The sequence below is a fragment of the Dioscorea cayenensis genome, chromosome 19 (genome assembly GCF_009730915.1).
Source record: "Dioscorea cayenensis subsp. rotundata cultivar TDr96_F1 chromosome 19, TDr96_F1_v2_PseudoChromosome.rev07_lg8_w22 25.fasta, whole genome shotgun sequence".
In the NCBI taxonomy this organism is placed as follows: domain Eukaryota; kingdom Viridiplantae; phylum Streptophyta; class Magnoliopsida; order Dioscoreales; family Dioscoreaceae; genus Dioscorea; species Dioscorea cayenensis.
Window position 1 is genome coordinate 26,821,035 of NC_052489.1, and position 19,941 is coordinate 26,840,975.

The following is a 19,941-nucleotide window of genomic DNA, read 5'->3' on the forward strand; positions in this document are numbered from 1 at the left end:
AAAATAAAATAAATTCTCTCATAAAACAATATGATTTTTGAAATTCTCTTTTAGTTTCAACCAGTGAGCTATTTTTACAAATATTTTGATTTATGACAATAATTTTAAAAAAATAATAAAAAAAACTCCCTAAAAATTTATACAACAACTGATCTCCTGCCGATGTTATAAAGTTAAGTTTTTTTATGTGTGCCAATCCCTGAAATTGATATTTATTTTGATATTTGAAAATAAATAAATAAATCAATAAATAAGCCCTTTTAGAAAACTCAGTGCATGTTAGTATATAGTTGGACTATTTGCTAACATGAGCCGAAAAGCAGGAAGATAGGGGTTTAAGAGCGGGAGGTTTTCGACGCGAAGCTGATAAGGCCGTTCTCAATGGAGGCAATTGGGTCTCAGTCTCTGCTCTCCTTCTCCTCTAATCTCTGGTAACTGTGCTTTCAATTCATTCAATTCATACTCCTTGTGTATTGGATGATGACTATTGTGGATTTGATGCCATTTGTGAGCTTATTTGGTGGAAATTTGTGTTGGATTTTTCTCTTGATATTTTCAGAAGGTTAATTTCACTTTAAATGATCTGTTTTTATTGAGAAATGAATAAAAGTTTTGATTTTGCTTTGCTTGATTTATGTTTTCCCCTCTTTCGCTGCGAGAAAGTTGTTTCAGTTTTAGGTTGTTCGGAGGTGTCCCTTTTCTCCTTTTGATGTTTTGGCAAGTGATATAATCCAAAATTTGGCCTGAATTGTGGATTTGAGGTGGATTTTTTAAACTGAAATTGTAATTTCGAGGATTAATTTGTTGAGTGAAGCAGTGCATGGGATTATAGCTTCTGTTAATCTGTTTATGAAATGTTCTTCTCAATGGCTTTGATTATGATTGCTGTAGATGTACAATGTTCACACTTTTTGATACTTTTTGTCTACCTGAGGAAAATGTATAGAAATGTTGACAATATGGTTTCTGTAATTTTGCTGAAACATCAATGCTTTGGTCAGTGAAAGCTTTCTTATCATCCTTATAATTGATATTGCTAAATTTGTTATTTTGGTTCTGTTTTTGTGTTATTTATAGTGATAAAGAACTTACTGCTTCCCTTTTTCATCGTTTCAGCAAAACAAAAGTTGTTATTAATGCAAATGTTAACAATGTTAAAGTCAATGGGAGATTGAAGATAGTGTGCCAGGGCATGTTAGCTCCAAGAAAGTTTATGCAGAGGAGGAAGAAAGTGGAAGTTTTTAAAGATGCTGCCGATGAAGCAAAACAGAAGAACTGGAGAAGGTTGATGAAAGAAATAGAAGATGAAGGTTCAGCAGTGTCTGTTCTCAGAAACCAAAGGAACAAAGGGGATCCGCTTCCTAGGGATCTAGTTCTTGGTACCCTTGTGAGATTCAAGCAGCTGAAGAAATGGAACCTTGTTGCTGAGGTATTTATGATTTGGGACCTAACATTTTTCTAGGTGCTGTGTATATTCGCTTATTCTTTTGTGTTTAGTAGACACAGGTGATTAAAAAACAGTTACATGGATATTTTATTGTTTTCATGTCTATTTAATAACTTGGTATGAACATGATTCTATAAAGGCATCTGCTGGTTTGTAGTGTTGTAACTATCATTTGTTCTAATTAATTTTCCTGTGATGTGAATTTGTATAGATTCTTGATTGGCTTAGATGCCAGCACTGGTGGGACTTCAGTGAGATGGATTTTTTGATGCTCATCACAGCATATGGAAAGCTAGGAGATTTTAACAGGGCAGAGAGGGTGTTGAAATATATGAACAAGAAAGGTTACACGCCTAGTGTGATATCTCACACTGCCTTGATGGAAGCATATGGCAGAGCTGGACAATTCAATAAGGCTGAAACAGTGTTCCGAAGGATGCAGTTGTCAGGTCCTGAGCCGTCACCAGTGACATACCAGATAATCCTTAAAACCTTCGTCGAGGTGTGCAATTTCTCTCTGTTTGTTATTTAAAATATGAACCTCATTCTTTTTGTGCTTATTGTACACATCTTAGCAGTTTGTTACTTATGCCATTAAGGCATAGAATATTAAATATATTTATGAAATATGGTAATCAACCATCTTGTGATATAATCTCAGCTTGTATCCACCAAAAAAAAAACACTCAGCATTCAGTGCACCGGAATGTGCTAATTGTGGAACAATTTGTCATTTGCATGCTGTTTTTCTCTTCAATTTTTTGTTATTGCAGCTGACTGCAACCTCTGATATATTTTATCATTCTGTACATTCTGCCATAATTTGATTGCTTTGTCAGGGAAATAAATTTAACGAAGCTGACGCTGTTTTTCAAAGCCTTTTGACTGAAGAGAGAGCTCCTTTCAAGCCTGATCAGAAAATGTTTCATATGATGATTTACATGTACAAGAAGGCAGGAAACTATGACAAAGCTCGGAAAATATTTGGTCAAATGGCTGATAGGGGAATCTCCCAATCCACTGTTACATTCAATAGCCTTATGTCCTTTGAGACCAGCTACAAGGAGGTGTCTAATATTTATGACCAGGTATTCATGAAGATGACGCATGATGCATTAACTATACTTCACCTTATGTAGATTGTCATGCTTGAGAATTCATAATCATCATTTCTTCCTGGTTTGCGGGATGGTATTTGGCTTCCTTCTCTTTGACAACTTTTTTGTTCTTTTTAAAACCCTGTTTTAGATGCAAAGGGCTGGACTTCGACCTGATGTTGTCAGCTATGCACTACTTATAAAGGCATATGGAAACGCCAGACGGGAGGATGAAGCCTTGGCAGTCTTTGAAGAGATGTTGGATGCTGGTGTGAGGTGCTACTTTATTATGGCTAGCTACCATTTCAGTTGTCTGCGCATTATTTTGCACCTTGAATATAACTAATGCCTTTTATTTACCTGCTAGTTTCATTTAATTTATTAGTTATTGATATGAGTGTCTCCTAAATATACTCTTCTTGATAGGTCTCTGTTTTTCTTTCTGGTCCAGAGGATAATTGTCCTTAGATTTCACATTAGGGTTTATCCATTTGATGCCTAGATTATTCAACAATTCCCAGAACAAGATAATCTTATGCTCATGGATATCAAATTACCAATGTCCTGAAAACCATGCAAGTTAGAATTTCAATGGGTAGGTACATTAGAGATAGATCTGTCTGTTGGAAGACAGCAATATTATTAGAGTTACATGCTGGTAGGGTATGTTAAATTTTATACTTGATGAGGCATGGGAAGAGGCTGCAGTTTTCTGGCAAACATAAGTTGGTCAGAACCTCACCATTCTCAGCCTTCATCTCCATCTCCTTGGTCCTCCCAATCCAAACACTCTCCAAAACCTCACCATTCTCAGCGTTCATCTCCATTCTCCTTCATCTTACCACTCTTTGTAATCTTCTTATAAACTCCAATGCCAACAAGCAAACACAACAAAACCAATCCGACAACTCCAATCATAGATACTATCACCCAATTTCTCCATTTTCTCCCCTGCTCTTCCCTCATCACAACCAACGGTGGCCTCAAAGATGATGGAGAAACAACAATAGAAAACCGGCCACTGCTCATTGCTATGCACATGCTCATTGAGTAACTAGTACTGAGATAATTCACTGATCCATTATTCCTAAACACCACACACTCTATCTTTGAAGTCCTGTCTGTAGGCAATTCTACTTGTGGGAAGACTATAGATATGGGAGCTCCAGTGACCGATAATTCGAGCTCGGTTACATTTATCGGTATCACAACTTATGTTTGTTGCGTCATAAGCTGAGAAGCTGAGGATAGGAGCAATGAGAACATGAGTGGGAAGATCAATTGTCCTTTGGTATTGGTGAATGCTAAAATTAATTGGAGACTGGATTTAGTCGATGAAGTTCAATTGTTGAGAAGCTTATTTCTTGGATGCGGATTATGCCAAGCATCCAGTAACATACAACTTGCGATCAATCTGTTGCAAGATTATGCTCTTTGTAGAAAAAGATCAAAATTTTTATGACAAACTGAGCTTATTTCTCCTTTCTTCTGGCATTCTTCTCAGGCCAACACGCCAAGCATATAACATTTTGCTTGACGCATTCGGAAGATGTGGAATGGTAGAAGAAGCTAAGACAGTTTTCAAGAGTATGAGAAGGGACCGGTATAGTTTTTTCCTTTTCCGTTTCCATTCTACTATGATTTGTGTTTAATTTCATGTAGTATGGTATGCGAAACTTCATTTAATTCTGCCGATTATACCTAACAGGTGCAATCCCGACCTCTGCTCTTATGCAACTATGCTGTCTGCATATGTGAATGCCTCCAATATGGAAGGTGCCGAAAAATTCTTTAAGAGACTGAAAGACGACAGATTACAACCTAATGTTGTTACCTATGGGACACTGATGAAAGGTTATGCAAAAGAAAATGACCTCGAGAAAGTAATGCAGGTATATGAGCGAATGCGGATGGAAGGCGTTGAAGCTAATCAGACCATCTTTACTACAATCATGGATGCCCACGGCAAGAACTCCGACTTTGGTAGTGCTGTTATTTGGTTCAAAGAGATGTGTTCTCGTGGACTCCCACCGGACCAGAAAGCGAAGAACATCCTGCTCTCATTGGCTAAGGCACCTGAAGAACAAGCTGAGGCTAGAGTGCTGGTGGGTGAATCTGTTAGCAAGCTTTCGCTCAATACAGTAAATGAGCTTTCTCAGGTTCTTGACGATGACGATGACGGGGAGCAGGAGGAGGATGATGATGTCTCCGCTCCTGATCTTGGTAACACTACTGGTGAAAAGTTGAACGAGTTTGATGACGATGATGAAGACGATGAGGATGATGTCGATACCAGTTTGGATTCTTTTGATGCCAATCATCTTATAAGTTCCAGAGGTTGAAAGTTTTGATATCTGTATCATTTGATTGCATGTATAGAAATTATTTTCTCAAGTCTTATCTTTTCTGAGACAATGTCTTTGAGGAATTTGGAATTCCAACAGATTCTTGCATATTATTATTTTTTTTTTTCTTTATTTTTTCGAAATTTCATTAAATAAAATCACACATTCCCACACAAACACAGACTTATTACAGCTTCTTGCATATTATTTTTTTTTTCTGAAAATTTATTAAATGGAAGTACCAAGAGCACACACACCTCTGTCAAATCTAATTGACAAAACAACAAAAATCAGATAAAAGAGTTTAAACAAACATAGCATTAAAGTACATACATTTTAAGCTAAAACACAAAGACAATATAATAATACAAGGAAGCATGATCACACAAACTAAAACATTTACATGATCATTATACGTACATGCTCTTGTACTTATTTAATCCATGTCATCACATCATGGCAGTATTGTACGTAGAGAACGAGTAGTGTTCTCCAAACCTCTGAGAGAGATAAGATGATGATGATGATGAAGAAGAAGAAGAAGAAGAAGAAGATGATGATGATGATGATGATTGTTTGAGATGATTTTGATTGGAATCAAAAGCATCTTCTTCATGGATTGTGGCAAGCGTGGCACGGTCATTGCGCCTCGTGTTCAAGACCAAGCGTGATGGTGCCACGGCGGAGAAAGGAGCCCTTGCCGTGCGTGGTGCGCTCCGTACCATCTCCATGAAGAACAAGGACGCCATTAATTTGCTTCTCCTTTTTCACTATCTCTCAGTACACTAGTCACTAGTACTACTATATATTTCTTAGTATTCTCTGATGGGAGGAATGAGAATTGAAGGTGTTATTATATGTATATAATATATATAGAGGAGCATGCTAACTAATTGACCTTGTTTTTTGTTTAGTATTGCCAAAATGCCACTATTCAAGAACTGATTGGAGAAATTTTATTATGTTTTTCTTCAAAATAAAATTCTAATTTTCGACCTCTCTACTTTATTTTATTTTATTTTATTTATTTATGATATATGATTAAATCACATCAAAGACATGCACAGACATTGAGTTAATTTCTCAACACACTTGAATTCTCACCTAGGGTGAGAAAAAAATTCAAATTTGTCTCCTCAGCAAGACACAAATACTTTATGTAAACAACTTAGTGCCAATAGACCAAAAGGTCATTAATAATTTAAAATATATTTATATTTATTTTTTTACTTAATTTATTGAAATAAATTTGTGGAATCTTTTATTTAAATGTCTTGAGTACTATAATATTAACAATTTTTTTCTAAATATATAATTAGATAAAATATCTATTAAAAGAGAGGATTTTTATACTCCCAAATATAAGGGATAGGAATTCTAATACCAATATTCATGACAACAATATTAAGAGAACAAAAACAAAAATAAAAAATAAAAATATTCGTGATAAAGTTATGATTAATGGAAATAATAAATTAAAAAAAAAATTGGTGTCTATTATGGTGAATATCATGAGAATGTAAGGGCATAACAGGAAGTGTAAAGCATGTGAGGATTTTTTATAATTAGAACCCTTGAGAATTTTAAAATTACAAGCCAGAGGCTTTCATGTAATAAATGCAAAGATTGGATCGTTTCGCAGGGATCGCTTTCATTTACGGTCCAAGGACGGCAATCCAACTTCACTGTCCCTCTGCCCTTAACCCTACGCCATTTACTAATTTCATTTTACTAATCAAATAATCATCATTAATTAAGTCTAAGTTCATCACTAATCTATAAACTTTGAATTTTTCCGAATAAATCCAAATTTTAAATTAGTATTTCACGTGGTACCACGTGGTGTCCATGCATGCCACCTACTATATTATAATTAAATTTTCTTTAAAAAAAATAAAAATTTAATTAAGTACAATTTAAATTTAACTTAATTGGTTTGCTTGGACTCGGTGTTCATATATCATGTGTTTATAATTAATTAATTAATTAATTAATTAATTAATCATTTTATCTGTGGATAACGTTGCATGGATGAGCACCACACTTTAGACAGTCCAAAGGGCAAAAATGAAAGCTATGTGAACCTTGTTTTTTCAAAGCACATTAAATACATGCTTAATGTTTTGGTTAAGTTTATCCTTTTTCATCATTTTAGTAACTTACACATTGTTGTCATGCTATTCTTTATGTTAAATTGTCTAAGTTAACAGTACAAGCAATTTTTTTCATTAACTCTCAATATTGTTGATCAACCTTCAACCTATATTTGTACTATATATATATATATATATATATATATTTTCGTAATAAAATTACAGAACTCATATTAATCTTAATAAGTTTTAAGCCAATAAAAATTTTCTATGTTGAACATTTCATGTGAATGAACAAAACCTTGATGTTACTCTACAAAGACAACTATACATCATTAAATTTGTTGATTTACATAAGTTTCACATAAAATACACAAATAAAATTCATATGTATAAAAATATAAGCACTCATGTGTTAATCTCAATAAGTTTTAAGCCAATGAAAATATTGCACGTCGAATATTTCACATGAATAAACAAAACCTTCATGCTATACCATGAAGACAACGATGTATATATTATCAAATTTGTGTTTTGTATATATTCCCTCCGTTCATTTTTATCTGTCATGTTTAACCGAATCTCACATACCAAAAAATTTAGTTATTTCACAAAATTTTATACAAAATTAGTTATCTTTCTAAAATTATTCCTAATTTATATTTTCACATTTCTCTCTCATATTAAATTTCAAGAAGAGAATTGAATAGAGTGTTAAGAGTAATTTTAGAAAAAAATAATAAATATTTTTTGATATTAGAAAATGATAGATAAAAAAATAAATTTACGATAGATAAAAAAAGAACGGAAGAAGTAATATATAAATTAAATTCATATCTATATGCATTTATAAAGGAGTGACCCTAAATTAGATGGCTCAACAAACAAAAAGATAATCAACTAAAGGTCACACAAGTGTCCCATTATATGCCTTTCAATTATCATCTTTGTCTACATGTATATGTATGTGTTCATGATTCCACTTTATGCATTTATGTCTTAAAAGCATAGTTTGGCTTGAGCTCCTCCGCTCCCACACAAATATGGAAACAAGTTAACTAAATCCATCAAATCATTAATGAAAAACAAACCTATGATCTACTAGAGAGTTCGAATCTTTAATTTATGTTAAAAAAACACACTCAGATCATCAAAGACAAGTGTTAATTACTTTCTCAACTACATAGCTACTATAAATAGTACGCATTTAACATCTTTATTAAATCTCAACCACTAAATCAAAACCACAAATCAAAGATCTACTAGTACTATCTTTGAAAATGAGTTACAACTGTTTGTGAATGTCTTTTCACATGGTATGTGTGCAAAGATATATAGATCAGATATATACATGCAATTTGTATTTCTTCTCTTCATTCCATGCAGATGAACAACAAACTAATTAGTTTACATTAATACCATTAACACTAGCCAGAACTTTGTCTTTCTCTCTTCATTCCAATGGATAACCAAAGTAGTAGTAGTGCTGCCATTGCATGTGAACTAGAAGGAGTTCTTTTAATCTCTAAGAACTCTTTTCCTTACTTCATTCTAACTGCATTTGAAGCAGGTAGTCCTTTGAGAGCTCTAATTCTTTTCATGTTTTTTCCGGTCCTATGGCTTCTTGATTTCTTCGGCTTTCAAGAACTGTCTCTTCGGCTTATGATCTTCGTCTCGACGGCAGGAGTTAAGGTTGCTGTCTTGAAGGCAGTGGCCAAGGCCACTCTTTCAAGGTTCTTTCTTGAGGACATCAATGGGAGTTGTTTCAAGATTTTGTCTGGTTACAAAGGAAAGAAGTATGTTGTTACTTGTTTTCCAAAGTTCATGGTAGAGGCATTCTTGAGAGAGTTCTTGGATGTGGACTATGTTATTGGCACAGAGGTTATAAGCTTCAAAGAATGGTGTTTAGGGTTTGTGGCTTCTCCTGGGATGATCATTAATGGTCATCATGAGAAGCTCAAGTTCTTGCAACAAGCCATTGGAGATGGTGTGCAGATTGATCTTGGATTGGTGCATGTTCTCTCTGATCATCCTTTGATCTTATTATGCAAGGTAATTAATTCATTTTTCTTCTTTTCTTCTAAATTAGATATATATATATAACCATTTTAGAATATATATATATATATATATATATAAGACTTAAAATATTTGTATGACAGGAACTTCATATAATGCAACCAGATGAGAAGGCCAAGCCACTGCCAAGAAGAGACTACCCTAAACCGTTGATCTTCCATGATGGCCGCTTCAGCGCACGTCCTACACCGTTGAATTTCCTATCAATACTCCTCTGGTTGCCACTTGGCATGATCTTAGCCGTCACCCGGATCCTTGTGGGTGTATTGCTTCCATTCAAACTGGGGCTAATGGGCTCTGCTGCTACTGGCCTTCGTATCAGAGCCCAATTCTCAGAAGCCCAACGGGCCTGCGGTACACTGTATGTCTGCTCTCATAGGACACTCCTAGACCCTGTGATCATCTCTTCAGTACTCCAACGGAAAATCACAGCCGTCACTTACAGCCTAAGCAGCTTCTCTGAGCTGATATCTCCGATCCCGACCGTTCGATTGACTCGTGATCGGGTCAAAGATGGTGCTACTATGGGTGCATTGCTCAACTCCGGTGACCTAGTCGTCTGCCCGGAGGGAACCACTTGCCGAGAACCATATCTTCTTCGGTTCAGCCCATTGTTCGCTGAGATCTCCGATGAGGTAGTTCCGGTGGCCATCTCTTCCGAAGGGACCATGTTCTACGGAACTACAGTGAGAGGTCACAAATGGCTTGACTCATTGTTCTTCTTGATGAATCCTAGTCCTTGCTATCAATTGATGTTCCTTGACAAGGTATCATGTCAAGGGAGATCAAGTGTAGATGTTGCTAACCAGGTTCAGAGGTTGATTGGACTCGCACTTGGGTTCGAGTGCACCAACTTGACTCGGAGGGACAAGTATAGGATCCTGGCCGGCAATGATGGGGTGGATAATAGAGTTAGTTCTAACTAACTAACTAACTAACTAACATGTTCTAATGAATAGTAGAAACTAGAAAGCATTTGCATTAAGAATTTCAGTAAAATAACTGCAACTGTTACAAGTGATTGTGGTTGAATCATGAAGAAGGTTGAGAAAATTCCCCTTCTATGCCAAAAAAAAAAAAATACAGCTGAGGTTCATTATTTACATAAAATTTTCGACTTGTTTAGTACATGATACCTGTGTTTCCGGCTTTAAAGGGTTTAGATGATTGAATGTAAGCTTCGGAATGCCGAATTCGATAAACTGTGTAGGTCCTTGGAAATAGATAAAAAACATCTTTCGGCTTTTTTGTTGTTTTCATAATTGAATGCCTGCTCCGGCTAATGCGGCTGTAACCGAGGCTGATGCTTCCTCGAGTGTTCTTTGTTTCTTTATGGTATTAAAGGCCTCAATAACATCCCCGGCTTCCCAATCGTTGTAATCATCCATGCCAATACCACACTCAAGCCCGGCTGCAACCTGAGAAAGTAATTTGCCTGAATAAGCTTTTGTTGCTTCCAAAAAGCTTTTAAGTATATGCACCAGATAGTAGAACAAAAAAGCATCCTGGCTTCTCAACAATAATGGGTTCCTTAATTTTGAACACTACTAAAACTAATCTAGAGAATTGGTTAGATTTGAATCATATTTTTAGATTTTGGAATGCATATCAAGTACCTCTGCAGATGATCAATGCTTAACAGATTGAAGACATACCTCCTTCACCTCTTCCTTCACTCGCCTGAGGGAGCTAATTTTGCCAGTATGAATTATCTTCCCTTTCCGGAGAACACTTACACCACAATCTTTCACCACTTTGCCTTCAGCAACCATGCATCCAGCAACACGTCCACTTCCACTGCTAAATGTCGCACGAACGTTGGCTGTTCCTATTGATACTTGTTCCTACCAATTAATAAAGAATAAATTTAACTGATAATGTTCATTGGTATCAATGGCAAATAAGTTTCAGAAACAAGTTTGTACCTCAACAGGATACAAAAGTCCCTCCATTGCTTTTCGCATGTCATCAATAAGATCATAAATAACTCTATATAGCCGAATTTCAACATTCTTTTTGTCCGCATAGCTCTTCACAGAACCGGGAGCCTTTACATTGAACCCAAATATGACAGCCTCTGTAGCAACTGCCAGATCAGCATCACTTGCGCTTATGTCGCCTGGAGCTTGAAGAAGGAATTTCAGAGTGACATTATCTTGTGGAAGCACTTGAATAGCTTGCCTAATTGCTTCAATTGAACCCTAGACAATGACAGCTATCTCAAATGAGTCGGGAACTCAAACCAACAATTAACATCGATGCTCAAAATGCTACTATGAATAATAAATCTTAAACATCATGCCACATGTGAGAATATGCATACCTGAACATCAACCTTCAAAATGATATTCAGCTGATGCATATCTAAGCCACCCTGTTTTCCTGCTGAAACTGCAGAAGCAATGGATGAGAGGGTGACCTTTCCTTCCCCAGCCTTGGCAGATATCCTTGCAGCTCGCAATGATACTCCACATGCCTCTGCTTTTTCCCTTGCGACATCTAGGGACTCCACGACCTCAAATCTATCACCAGCAATAGGAACATCACTCAAGCCGATGACCTGGAGAAAGGAACATATATGTTCAAAATACTAAGTTGCAGTCTTGCAGAGCACTAAGTTTTAAGAAATTTCACAAAATCACAATCTTAAAGCAAGTGGAACAACGCCCTCTAAGCAGTTAACACCTTCTCGATTCCTCTAATATACTAAAAGCTCTTTGAAAGATGAAAGTTCACAAAGTTTCACCAGAAACTGAATTTAAGGAAATGAATATATGTGAAGTCAAAGCAGCCGCAACTACTCAACAATCTAACAGCATATAATATTTCAAATAAAGGAGTAAATCCATAACCCTGCAAAGAATGTGAAATGAGTATAACTAAAGTTGTTCACCCATACAAACCTAAGCAAAACTTGTTTGAGAACAATATCATCCAGAAAAATGTATGTAATTAAAATCAGTTGCTTTATGGGAGCAATCGCTCAGACAACCATACTAATTGTTGTGAAAAACAAAAGTAATAACAAAACATTAGGCACCAGAAGGCGAGAAATTTGAAGAAATCCAAATACCTGCACTGCTGTTGATGGTCCAGCTTCATCAACACGGTTCCCTCTATCATCAAATAAAGCACGAACCTAATAAATGACAAATTTAAAAGCAGAGAATCAGCAAAATGCAACATCAACAATAAAATCAATGGCATTAAATTATACTCCTGTCAGCAGCAAAAAGGATGGGCTTTGTATGGTTGTATCTATTTCAACAGAATATACAGGATAATAGAATGCTAACCTTTCCATAAGCTTCACCACATACAACAACATCACTCTTTTTAAGAGTTCCGTTTTGCACAATTAGGGTGGCCACTGGGCCTTTTGCTTTATCAAGGCCTGCCTCTACAACAGTGCCCTTTGCACTTCTATGAGGATTCGCTTTCAATTCTTGCAACTATACATCAAAGAAAAATAAATGAATTAATGAACTCATTAAGACATCAAAACTGAAAAATATAAGTACAAATGAAAAAAAGGAGTAGCCAAAGCTCCAAATAATATGTACCTCAGCAACAAGCACAATGGTTTCTAGCAATTCATCTATATTCTCCCCTTTAAGAGCACTGATCTGATTCATAAGATTAACTTTTATCAACAAACAAAAGATGTATTTTCCAACAAAGAATATAACAATACTATTTGCTGGTCAGTGGTAGTCCTGACTTGAACCATTGGAGTGTCACCACCCCACGCTTCTGGCATAAGACCAACCGAAGAAAGCTCTTGCATAACACGATCAGGACTGGCTCCATCCTTATCTACCTGAGAATAATAAATATCCATTCTTAGCAAAATTTTCTTTTCAAACCTATACAAAATAAGTGTACAATAGGCAAGAAATATACCTTATTTATAGCTACTATGATAGGCACCCCAGCAGCCTTGGCATGAGCAATCGCCTCACTTGTTTGAGGGCGAACTCCATCATCAGCAGCAACCACAATGATGACAATGTCAGTTACCTTGGCTCCTCTCGCCCTCATTGCACCAAATGCCTGTGAAATATATAGTTATTACCACTCCGTCAAAAATCTCAAAGACACAGCTGCAATAATATATTTAACTGAAAAATGTAAACAAAAGCTGAAAACTGAACAATCTCAAGCACATAAAAGTTAGAACATTGACCAGTTTCTGACCATACCTCATGTCCAGGTGTATCAAGGAATACACAAGGCTGAAGCTTCCCATCAACAGGAATTTGGACTTTGTAAGCTCCAATACCTTGTGTTATACCACCTGCTTCAGATGCTACCACCTGTAAATTTCAACTGATTGGTCTCACTTGTTGCCAAAAAAGGTCTTGGTCTTCAATCTTAGTCTTAGCTTAAATGCATGTATATCAAATAAAACAATGAAAACCACAAATCACCAAACATGATAATAAAGACATACCTTGCTTTTGCGTATATAGTCCAACAGGGTGGTCTGCCAATCAAATAAAGTTAGATTAGTACGTCTGATTTTTGCCATCCTCGTAAATAAAACCTAGACATTAGTGAAATACCTTTCCATGATCCACATGCCCCATAATTGTAATAACAGGGGGCCTGTCTTCTAACATGTCCAAATCCTCCTCATCAAGCATTTCGTTCTTCTTTGCCATATCTTCCACTCTGACTGGTTCCACTTCCAGAACCTCCACATCATATTCTTTGCAAATCATCTTGACCATATCTTTATCCAAAGTTTGCACCATGTCGGGCTTAACCCCTTTCGCATACAAATAACTAAGAATATCGGCTTCACTAACTGCTAAGTTGAATGCCAAGTCCTCAGCCAACATTCCCTCTTCTCCGACCTCGAGAATCTCTACTCTAACAGGTTCAGCAGCTCTAGCTGCCTGAAGTCTTGCAGCCTTACGGCTTGCCTTCGTCCACTTCCTACCTTTCCTTGTATCTTTCACGCCAGGAATTGGCACACCAAGTTCTGAGGCATCCTCTTCTGGTATCTTAGCATCATCTGCCAAGCGTCTCCGCAGACTTCCAGCAGCACTTGATCTCTTGCGACGCTCATCTTTAACTTTTGTTGGTGGAGGTCCCTTTCCTGGCTTTGTGGGGGCAGCTAATATAGCTTCGGCTGCAATTGGATCAATAGCTGATTTCTTTGGTGCAAACTTATCTATAAGAATTGGCTTCCGCTCTCTAACAGAATTAGGCTTATTCAAGACAGGAGGTTTAGGAGGAAGAGGAGCAGCTGGAGGCCTTGCCTGTAACTTTGGAGTGGGTTTGGGAGGTAAAGACATTTGAGGCCTCGAAGGGGTAACCGGTAGATTCACCGAATCCTTCCTCTCCACCACCAAAGACGGTGCCTTCTCCTCCTCTTTCCCTTTCTCAGCTCTAGGTACTTCACTAACAACCCTCTTCATATTGGCAACTGGGTTCCCCTTCCGCCACACACTCTTCAAAGTCTTTGCCTTCTTGAGAGATGAACTTGCACTAACAGGTTTCGGTGGTTTAGGATTATCACTCATCTTGCCATTGTCTCTCCTGTCCTTATCCACCACAAATTTGGTGGAATTCGATGTTTCAAGCTTCTCAGCCTTCTCCAAAACCTCACCTAAAGACTCTAAAACATTCTCCCTACCCTCCACCGGAAGCTCTGGCCGTACTTTGCCAGCGACTTTGGCAGGTGACCACAATGTAGAGTTTATAGAATCGTCAGGGGCTTTCAGTACAGGTTTAGGCGCAGGCTTGAGGACAAGGTCAGCATCTCCATCACCACCACCAACACTACTACTTTTGAAAGTGGATTCAGGGGAAACCGAGGCTTTTTTCTCCTCAATGAACCCAGTGGTCACCATACACTTGCAAAGCCGTGCAGGAGAACGACACCATCGCCTCGTCTCACCGTAGTAATTGAAACTAATCCTAGAAACAACATGGATTCTCCGAATGGAGACAGCCCAAGGGGAGGAGACATCCAAGCCGGATGGCCTCGTGCTTCCCAGAGTTGCAAGGGAAGCAGGAGAAGCCATGGATTCTCAACAAGCAACACTCTAATCTACAAACCACATGCAATCAAATGAGCAAAATCTCACCTTTTCCTCCAAAACTCAATCCGAAGCACCAAGAAATATCCAAATGGGAGGTTCTGATACGCCAAAGCTGCAAACTTTGGATCAATTTGGAAGAACAGAGAGAGAATTGGAGGTGGATAATGAAGGGCTTTTTTCCTCTCTAAAGAGAGAGAGAGAGAGAGAGAGAGAGAGAGAATTTTACGGATTTAAGTACAAAAATATAAAAGATTTTTTTTTTTTTAAAAAAAAAGGAAAATATAAATAGTGGCAAACACTTGAAGGACCAAAAAGAGGGATGTGTGGCTGTTTTTTAGCTTGTCAATGACCATGTATGTGATAAGGTTTTTGATTGGAGGAGATTCATTGATGCATCTTCAATGTTGATTTTGTGGGCTTACAAGGCCATCACATTCAGTGAGTTGGGTTTTGCTTAAAAAATAATAAAATAATATTATTATTTTTATTTTTCTAGGTTGATATTTCATTTGAAATTTCAAGAATTTGCTTAAAGTCTATGAACTTGCAAAAACATGAACAATGCATTGCTGTGAGGAAGTCTAGTAGTTTTTTACATGTCTGTCCAGATGAAAACAGGGGAAGTACACACTGAACACAAGCAGATTCACAAGGAATACTGCACAACTAGTTTTTTTTTTTTCCACACCAGATGAGAATACAGTGCACAGTGAGTTTGTGTTTATTAATTTTATTTTTTTTACAAGTATTTCATGAGAGCCGAGGCGATGATGATCAGAATCACTATGGCAACAACGGAATAGAGCAGACGCATACAAGAGCAACAGCCGGTTGTGCGCCTGTTGAGAATTGCAAGTCTCTTTTGCACCCGCTGCAGCATGATCAAATCGAGATTGTCAATATGAATTTATCATGGGAAGAACATCAATCAAAACAAAGTAGCTGACATGTATAGAGAACAGAGGACACAAAGTTGCTTAAGAATTAGATATGATCCTATCCATCATGCCACCATTGTCAAGCATAGGTGCAGCTTATGGACTTCCAGGAGGAGGTTTCTTATGTGAACCGGATGGAGATTTCTTATCCATTGTGCTGATATTGTTTCCTCTCTAACTACCTAATTTCTTTTTCCAAGGGCATTCAATCACTGGCTTGGATACTAAACAGACATTTTGCTTTGAAAAGAAAAAACAGTTTGCAATTTGTTAGCCAGAAAATACAGAGTTCTATTTGGCATGGTTTGACATGGTTCTGCTAATTATTTAACCAGAGTTTTTATTTACATGAAACTATGCAAGACTAGAACCCTCCCCATGGGAAATGTGTCTCCAAGCTTGCTAAATCAGAAAAACTTCTTTCTAGTATAATGGAAGCCTTATTTCCAAAAGAAGCCAATCAATAATAAGTTTGGTTGTTCAAAACTTCATAAGAATAGCATTTGCTTTTTCTCCCTTGGTGCTGCTTAGTGCTTACAAAACAAAAGTTTTCAAATTTCCACAAAATGCACAATAATATCAGTTGATCAATGCCTTTGTTTACATTTCCTTAACTACAAAGACTAGCGTCATTGAGAGTGTCAATCTAAATAATAGATGAATAGATGATACAGTTACAACGCTGGTAAAAAAACTAAATAAATATTTGTGCTTAATTTTAGTAAGTCAAGACCATACACATAAACCAATATCATCAGCAGATAGCAACCACTAAATTATAGATAATGAAGTGAAAAGGAAAAAATGCTACCTGAAGCCGTGAGTCTGTCACGTCCACCTGTTGGTCCAAGGTCTCCTGCATTGGGGCAAACCAGTTAAAATAATGGGTGCTGCTGTGATCCACAACAAGTAAGAAATTTATGCACTGAATGATAAAGTCCATTTCAACAGAACATACAATGAGCCTTGTGTGCAAATTCAACTCTTCATTAACTGCCAATGCAATGTGTTTTGTACTTAAAACAGTCTCCCCCAGCTCCTCAAGTCCCTCATCTTGCTCTACACAACCCAAGCCACAGATGATTAGCATCAGATATCAACTTCGTCATTAAAACTGATCAGCAAGAAAACCACATAAATACCTTTCATAATTTGACGTTGCAAGCCTACAATACCAGTGTTATCCAATCCCGCTATCCTGTTTATCTCTTCAACTGACCTGTTACTTGGTCCAAGCAAGTCTTCCCTGCATTCATAAACAATCACCACCACCAATAATGTCACCATGACATTTTATTAACTCTAAACCAGCTAGAATCTATTCATGAAAAAAATTCCCAAAAATATTGTCCACACACTAGGTTTTGATCACAGCAAAATGACAGTAACAAATTATTTAGAAAGCAAAATAGATTGATGGGAGAATACAGTACCTGTCAACAAAGTTTGACATATTCAATGTGGACGCCATCTGCTTAGTTTTAGACTTCAAATTTGAAAGTAGGTCTTCACGCTTGTGCACCTCCCTTTCTGTTCTGCATTTTGATAATTAAATGTGGGTGACACTAATACCAAAAAAGCAACCATCCACCATAACCTATAGTTCATAACAGTGTATATATATATTCTCTCAAATTCAAACAGATTTCTTCTGTATCCTATGGATTAGACACATACATTGCTCGCTTAGTAGGAAGATCCGATAAAAGGGAATCCAATGTATCTAGTCGAGTCCCAAGTATCGTTAACTTCCTCCGAATAGCAGATGTATGACGTTGAGTTTCAGGCCCAGACGGCAGCAAAGATTTCCTCTCAGAGATCATGGTACTAATATCATCAGCCAACTTGGAAGCCTCATTGAATTCTTTCATCCATGAGTCCATTGCGAACGCCATGGCTGCAAAAAAATGATAAAGAATTTATCATCCCTACCATGAGGTAAAGGAATCTTTCAATCACCAGTAAACATCAAAAGATAACCTGAAATCCAGAAAAAACAATAAATACTTGGAAAATAACCCATTACATTTCATTCCAAGCTTTAAATTTGTAATAACCACACCCTCAGTTTTCTCAATACCCAAGCATTGATGAATGTCTCAGGAACCCTTGTTCACTGGTGCCATTAGCAAACCCTAAACTCATACAACATGTTCTTAAACCAAATACCAGCTGATCTCTAGCTACTCAATTGAATTCAAGGATGCTTATACAAAACAAGTAATTCCATAAAAAAACTACAAGAAAATCATCTCAAACGCAAAAACCACAAACAAATCAAAACAAAATTCTTAAAATATTACAAGATTTTCACCGGAAAACCAACACAAATCTGCAGATTCTCGAACATTGATCATTCAATCGAAACCCTAATTCCATAAAGAAAAAGTGCAAACCTTTCGAATTGGGATGAACGAATGGCGACTTTTGGAGTCCCTCTCTCGATCTCGCTCCGTCGACGGTGATCCTGCTCTTCTTGAGCTTTTTCTCCCTTCTCCGAAGCAAAACCGCTGAAACCTTTTCTTTTGTCCTTTTCGTTTATCGTTTTACATAACACCCCTAAAAAAATATTGTTTATTAATGGAAGTAATTTCTTGTCATTTGCTTTTTCACCATTTTTTATTACTAATTTATTATTATTATTATTATTATTATTATTATTATTATTAGTGGAAATTGCCAAAAAAACCCTTTAAGTTTGTAAAATTGCCAAAAACACCCCGTTAGTTTTGCAATCCCCAAAAATCCCTCCTTTTAAACTCTATGCTTTTTCAAACCCCCAAACTCAGAATCTGACGCGAATCTGAGATGAGTTTCAAATTTTTTGACTAAAAATGCCTCTGTATGGGGAGTCGTGGGTCGCAGCCCATCTCGGCGATTTGAGAGGAAGTGGGCGGTTTTTCCGTGAGGGTAATCCCGAGAGACTGAATTTATCGAGCCAGCATTTGCTTTTTTTTCTCAACTCACGCCTTCGCCTTTTCCATTTCCGGCTCGCCTCCGAGTCGTTCTCTACCAAACTAAGCCTCCGTAATTGGCATTTCATCGCCTTTTTCCCTTTCCACCCGAGATCTCGAAGGAGAAGTCCCCGCCGCAACTAGTTGGCATTTCATCGCTTGCAATCTAAGGTATCGAGTATGGTTTTACGTTAACTGCTCACATAAAGAAAGATTTTTTTCTGCTTTGTTTTCAGGCTCCTGCTTTTGTTGAAGATATCAAGTCTCGCAGGGGATTTCTACCGGGTTTTGTTAGTCCTCAGGAGATTTCTCACCGGGTTTTGTTTTGTTTTGCATTTTCAGATGTATACACTATCGAAATAGTTTTTTTCGATTGTTATGATTTCTGTAATATTTATAACGTACATTTCCCTTTCGCTTGATATGGTCATGCAGCTTTTACAAAACGAGGTCGACGCTTAAGAAATGAGATGTTACAGCTTTTAAAAATTTGTTGTCTCGCTTAAGTATTCTCGCCTCGCTTAAAATGGGTCTCTGCTTAACACGTTATATCTCCGCTTAATAACCCGAGAGTTTACCGCTTATAACCTTTATATTTCCGCTTAAACTTTCGTCAACACCGCATGTCGAATGTGTTGTTATCATGCACAGTTTCAGTGATTACGGCGGTCAACCTAGTTAACGGGCGATGCTATTTCGACAACGGCCATGGAGACCTTAGTCGAATCTGAAAGATAATACGACCCCTCGACTAATCGGGAGATTATTCAAGGACACCGCTTGCAGCTGCTCAATCGAGCTCGAAGCTATATACCAAGAGAGGGCCCTTCTGATTCTCTTTTGCAGCAGTACGATGGTCGCACTCAATAAATTCAGTGATCGGGAAAGCCCTCACGAAGCTTTCTGCACCTCAAGACGTGGCCCTCGCTCGGTCT

At 37.2% G+C, this 19,941-nt stretch overlaps 4 protein-coding genes across 4 annotated transcripts; 2 read left to right on the plus strand and 2 right to left on the minus strand.

The window, feature by feature from the left end:
• Nucleotides 1–322: 322 nt before the first annotated feature.
• On the plus strand, nt 323–4,997 carry LOC120250274 (pentatricopeptide repeat-containing protein At3g59040). Its single transcript, XM_039259072.1, has 7 exons — nt 323–431; nt 1,117–1,429; nt 1,659–1,949; nt 2,287–2,535; nt 2,696–2,820; nt 4,049–4,147; nt 4,253–4,997. The coding sequence occupies exons 1-7, from the start codon at nt 382–384 to the stop codon at nt 4,884–4,886; spliced, it is 1,761 nt and encodes a 586-aa protein (XP_039115006.1). The 5' UTR covers nt 323–381; the 3' UTR covers nt 4,887–4,997.
• Nucleotides 4,998–8,277: 3,280 nt separating this feature from the next.
• Nucleotides 8,278–10,142, plus strand: LOC120283805 (glycerol-3-phosphate acyltransferase RAM2-like). The gene is made up of 2 exons (XM_039290543.1): nt 8,278–9,034; nt 9,145–10,142. Exons 1-2 carry the CDS (start codon nt 8,444–8,446, stop codon nt 9,985–9,987), a joined length of 1,434 nt encoding a protein of 477 aa, XP_039146477.1. The 5' UTR covers nt 8,278–8,443; the 3' UTR covers nt 9,988–10,142.
• Nucleotides 10,037–15,320, minus strand: LOC120283804 (translation initiation factor IF-2, chloroplastic). The gene is made up of 12 exons (XM_039290542.1): nt 13,627–15,320; nt 13,515–13,547; nt 13,264–13,377; nt 12,965–13,114; nt 12,783–12,881; nt 12,625–12,687; nt 12,358–12,513; nt 12,135–12,200; nt 11,385–11,621; nt 10,987–11,262; nt 10,717–10,905; nt 10,037–10,479 (listed from the first exon to the last, which is right to left on the minus strand). Exons 1-12 carry the CDS (start codon nt 15,094–15,096, stop codon nt 10,318–10,320), a joined length of 3,015 nt encoding a protein of 1,004 aa, XP_039146476.1. The 5' UTR covers nt 15,097–15,320; the 3' UTR covers nt 10,037–10,317.
• A 338-nt stretch (nt 15,321–15,658) lies between these two features.
• Nucleotides 15,659–18,532, minus strand: LOC120283667 (syntaxin-52-like). The gene is made up of 7 exons (XM_039290381.1): nt 18,449–18,532; nt 17,730–17,949; nt 17,486–17,587; nt 17,195–17,298; nt 17,011–17,111; nt 16,864–16,908; nt 15,659–15,985 (listed from the first exon to the last, which is right to left on the minus strand). The coding sequence occupies exons 2-7, from the start codon at nt 17,945–17,947 to the stop codon at nt 15,854–15,856; spliced, it is 702 nt and encodes a 233-aa protein (XP_039146315.1). The 5' UTR covers nt 17,948–17,949; nt 18,449–18,532; the 3' UTR covers nt 15,659–15,853.
• Nucleotides 18,533–19,941: the final 1,409 nt, after the last annotated feature.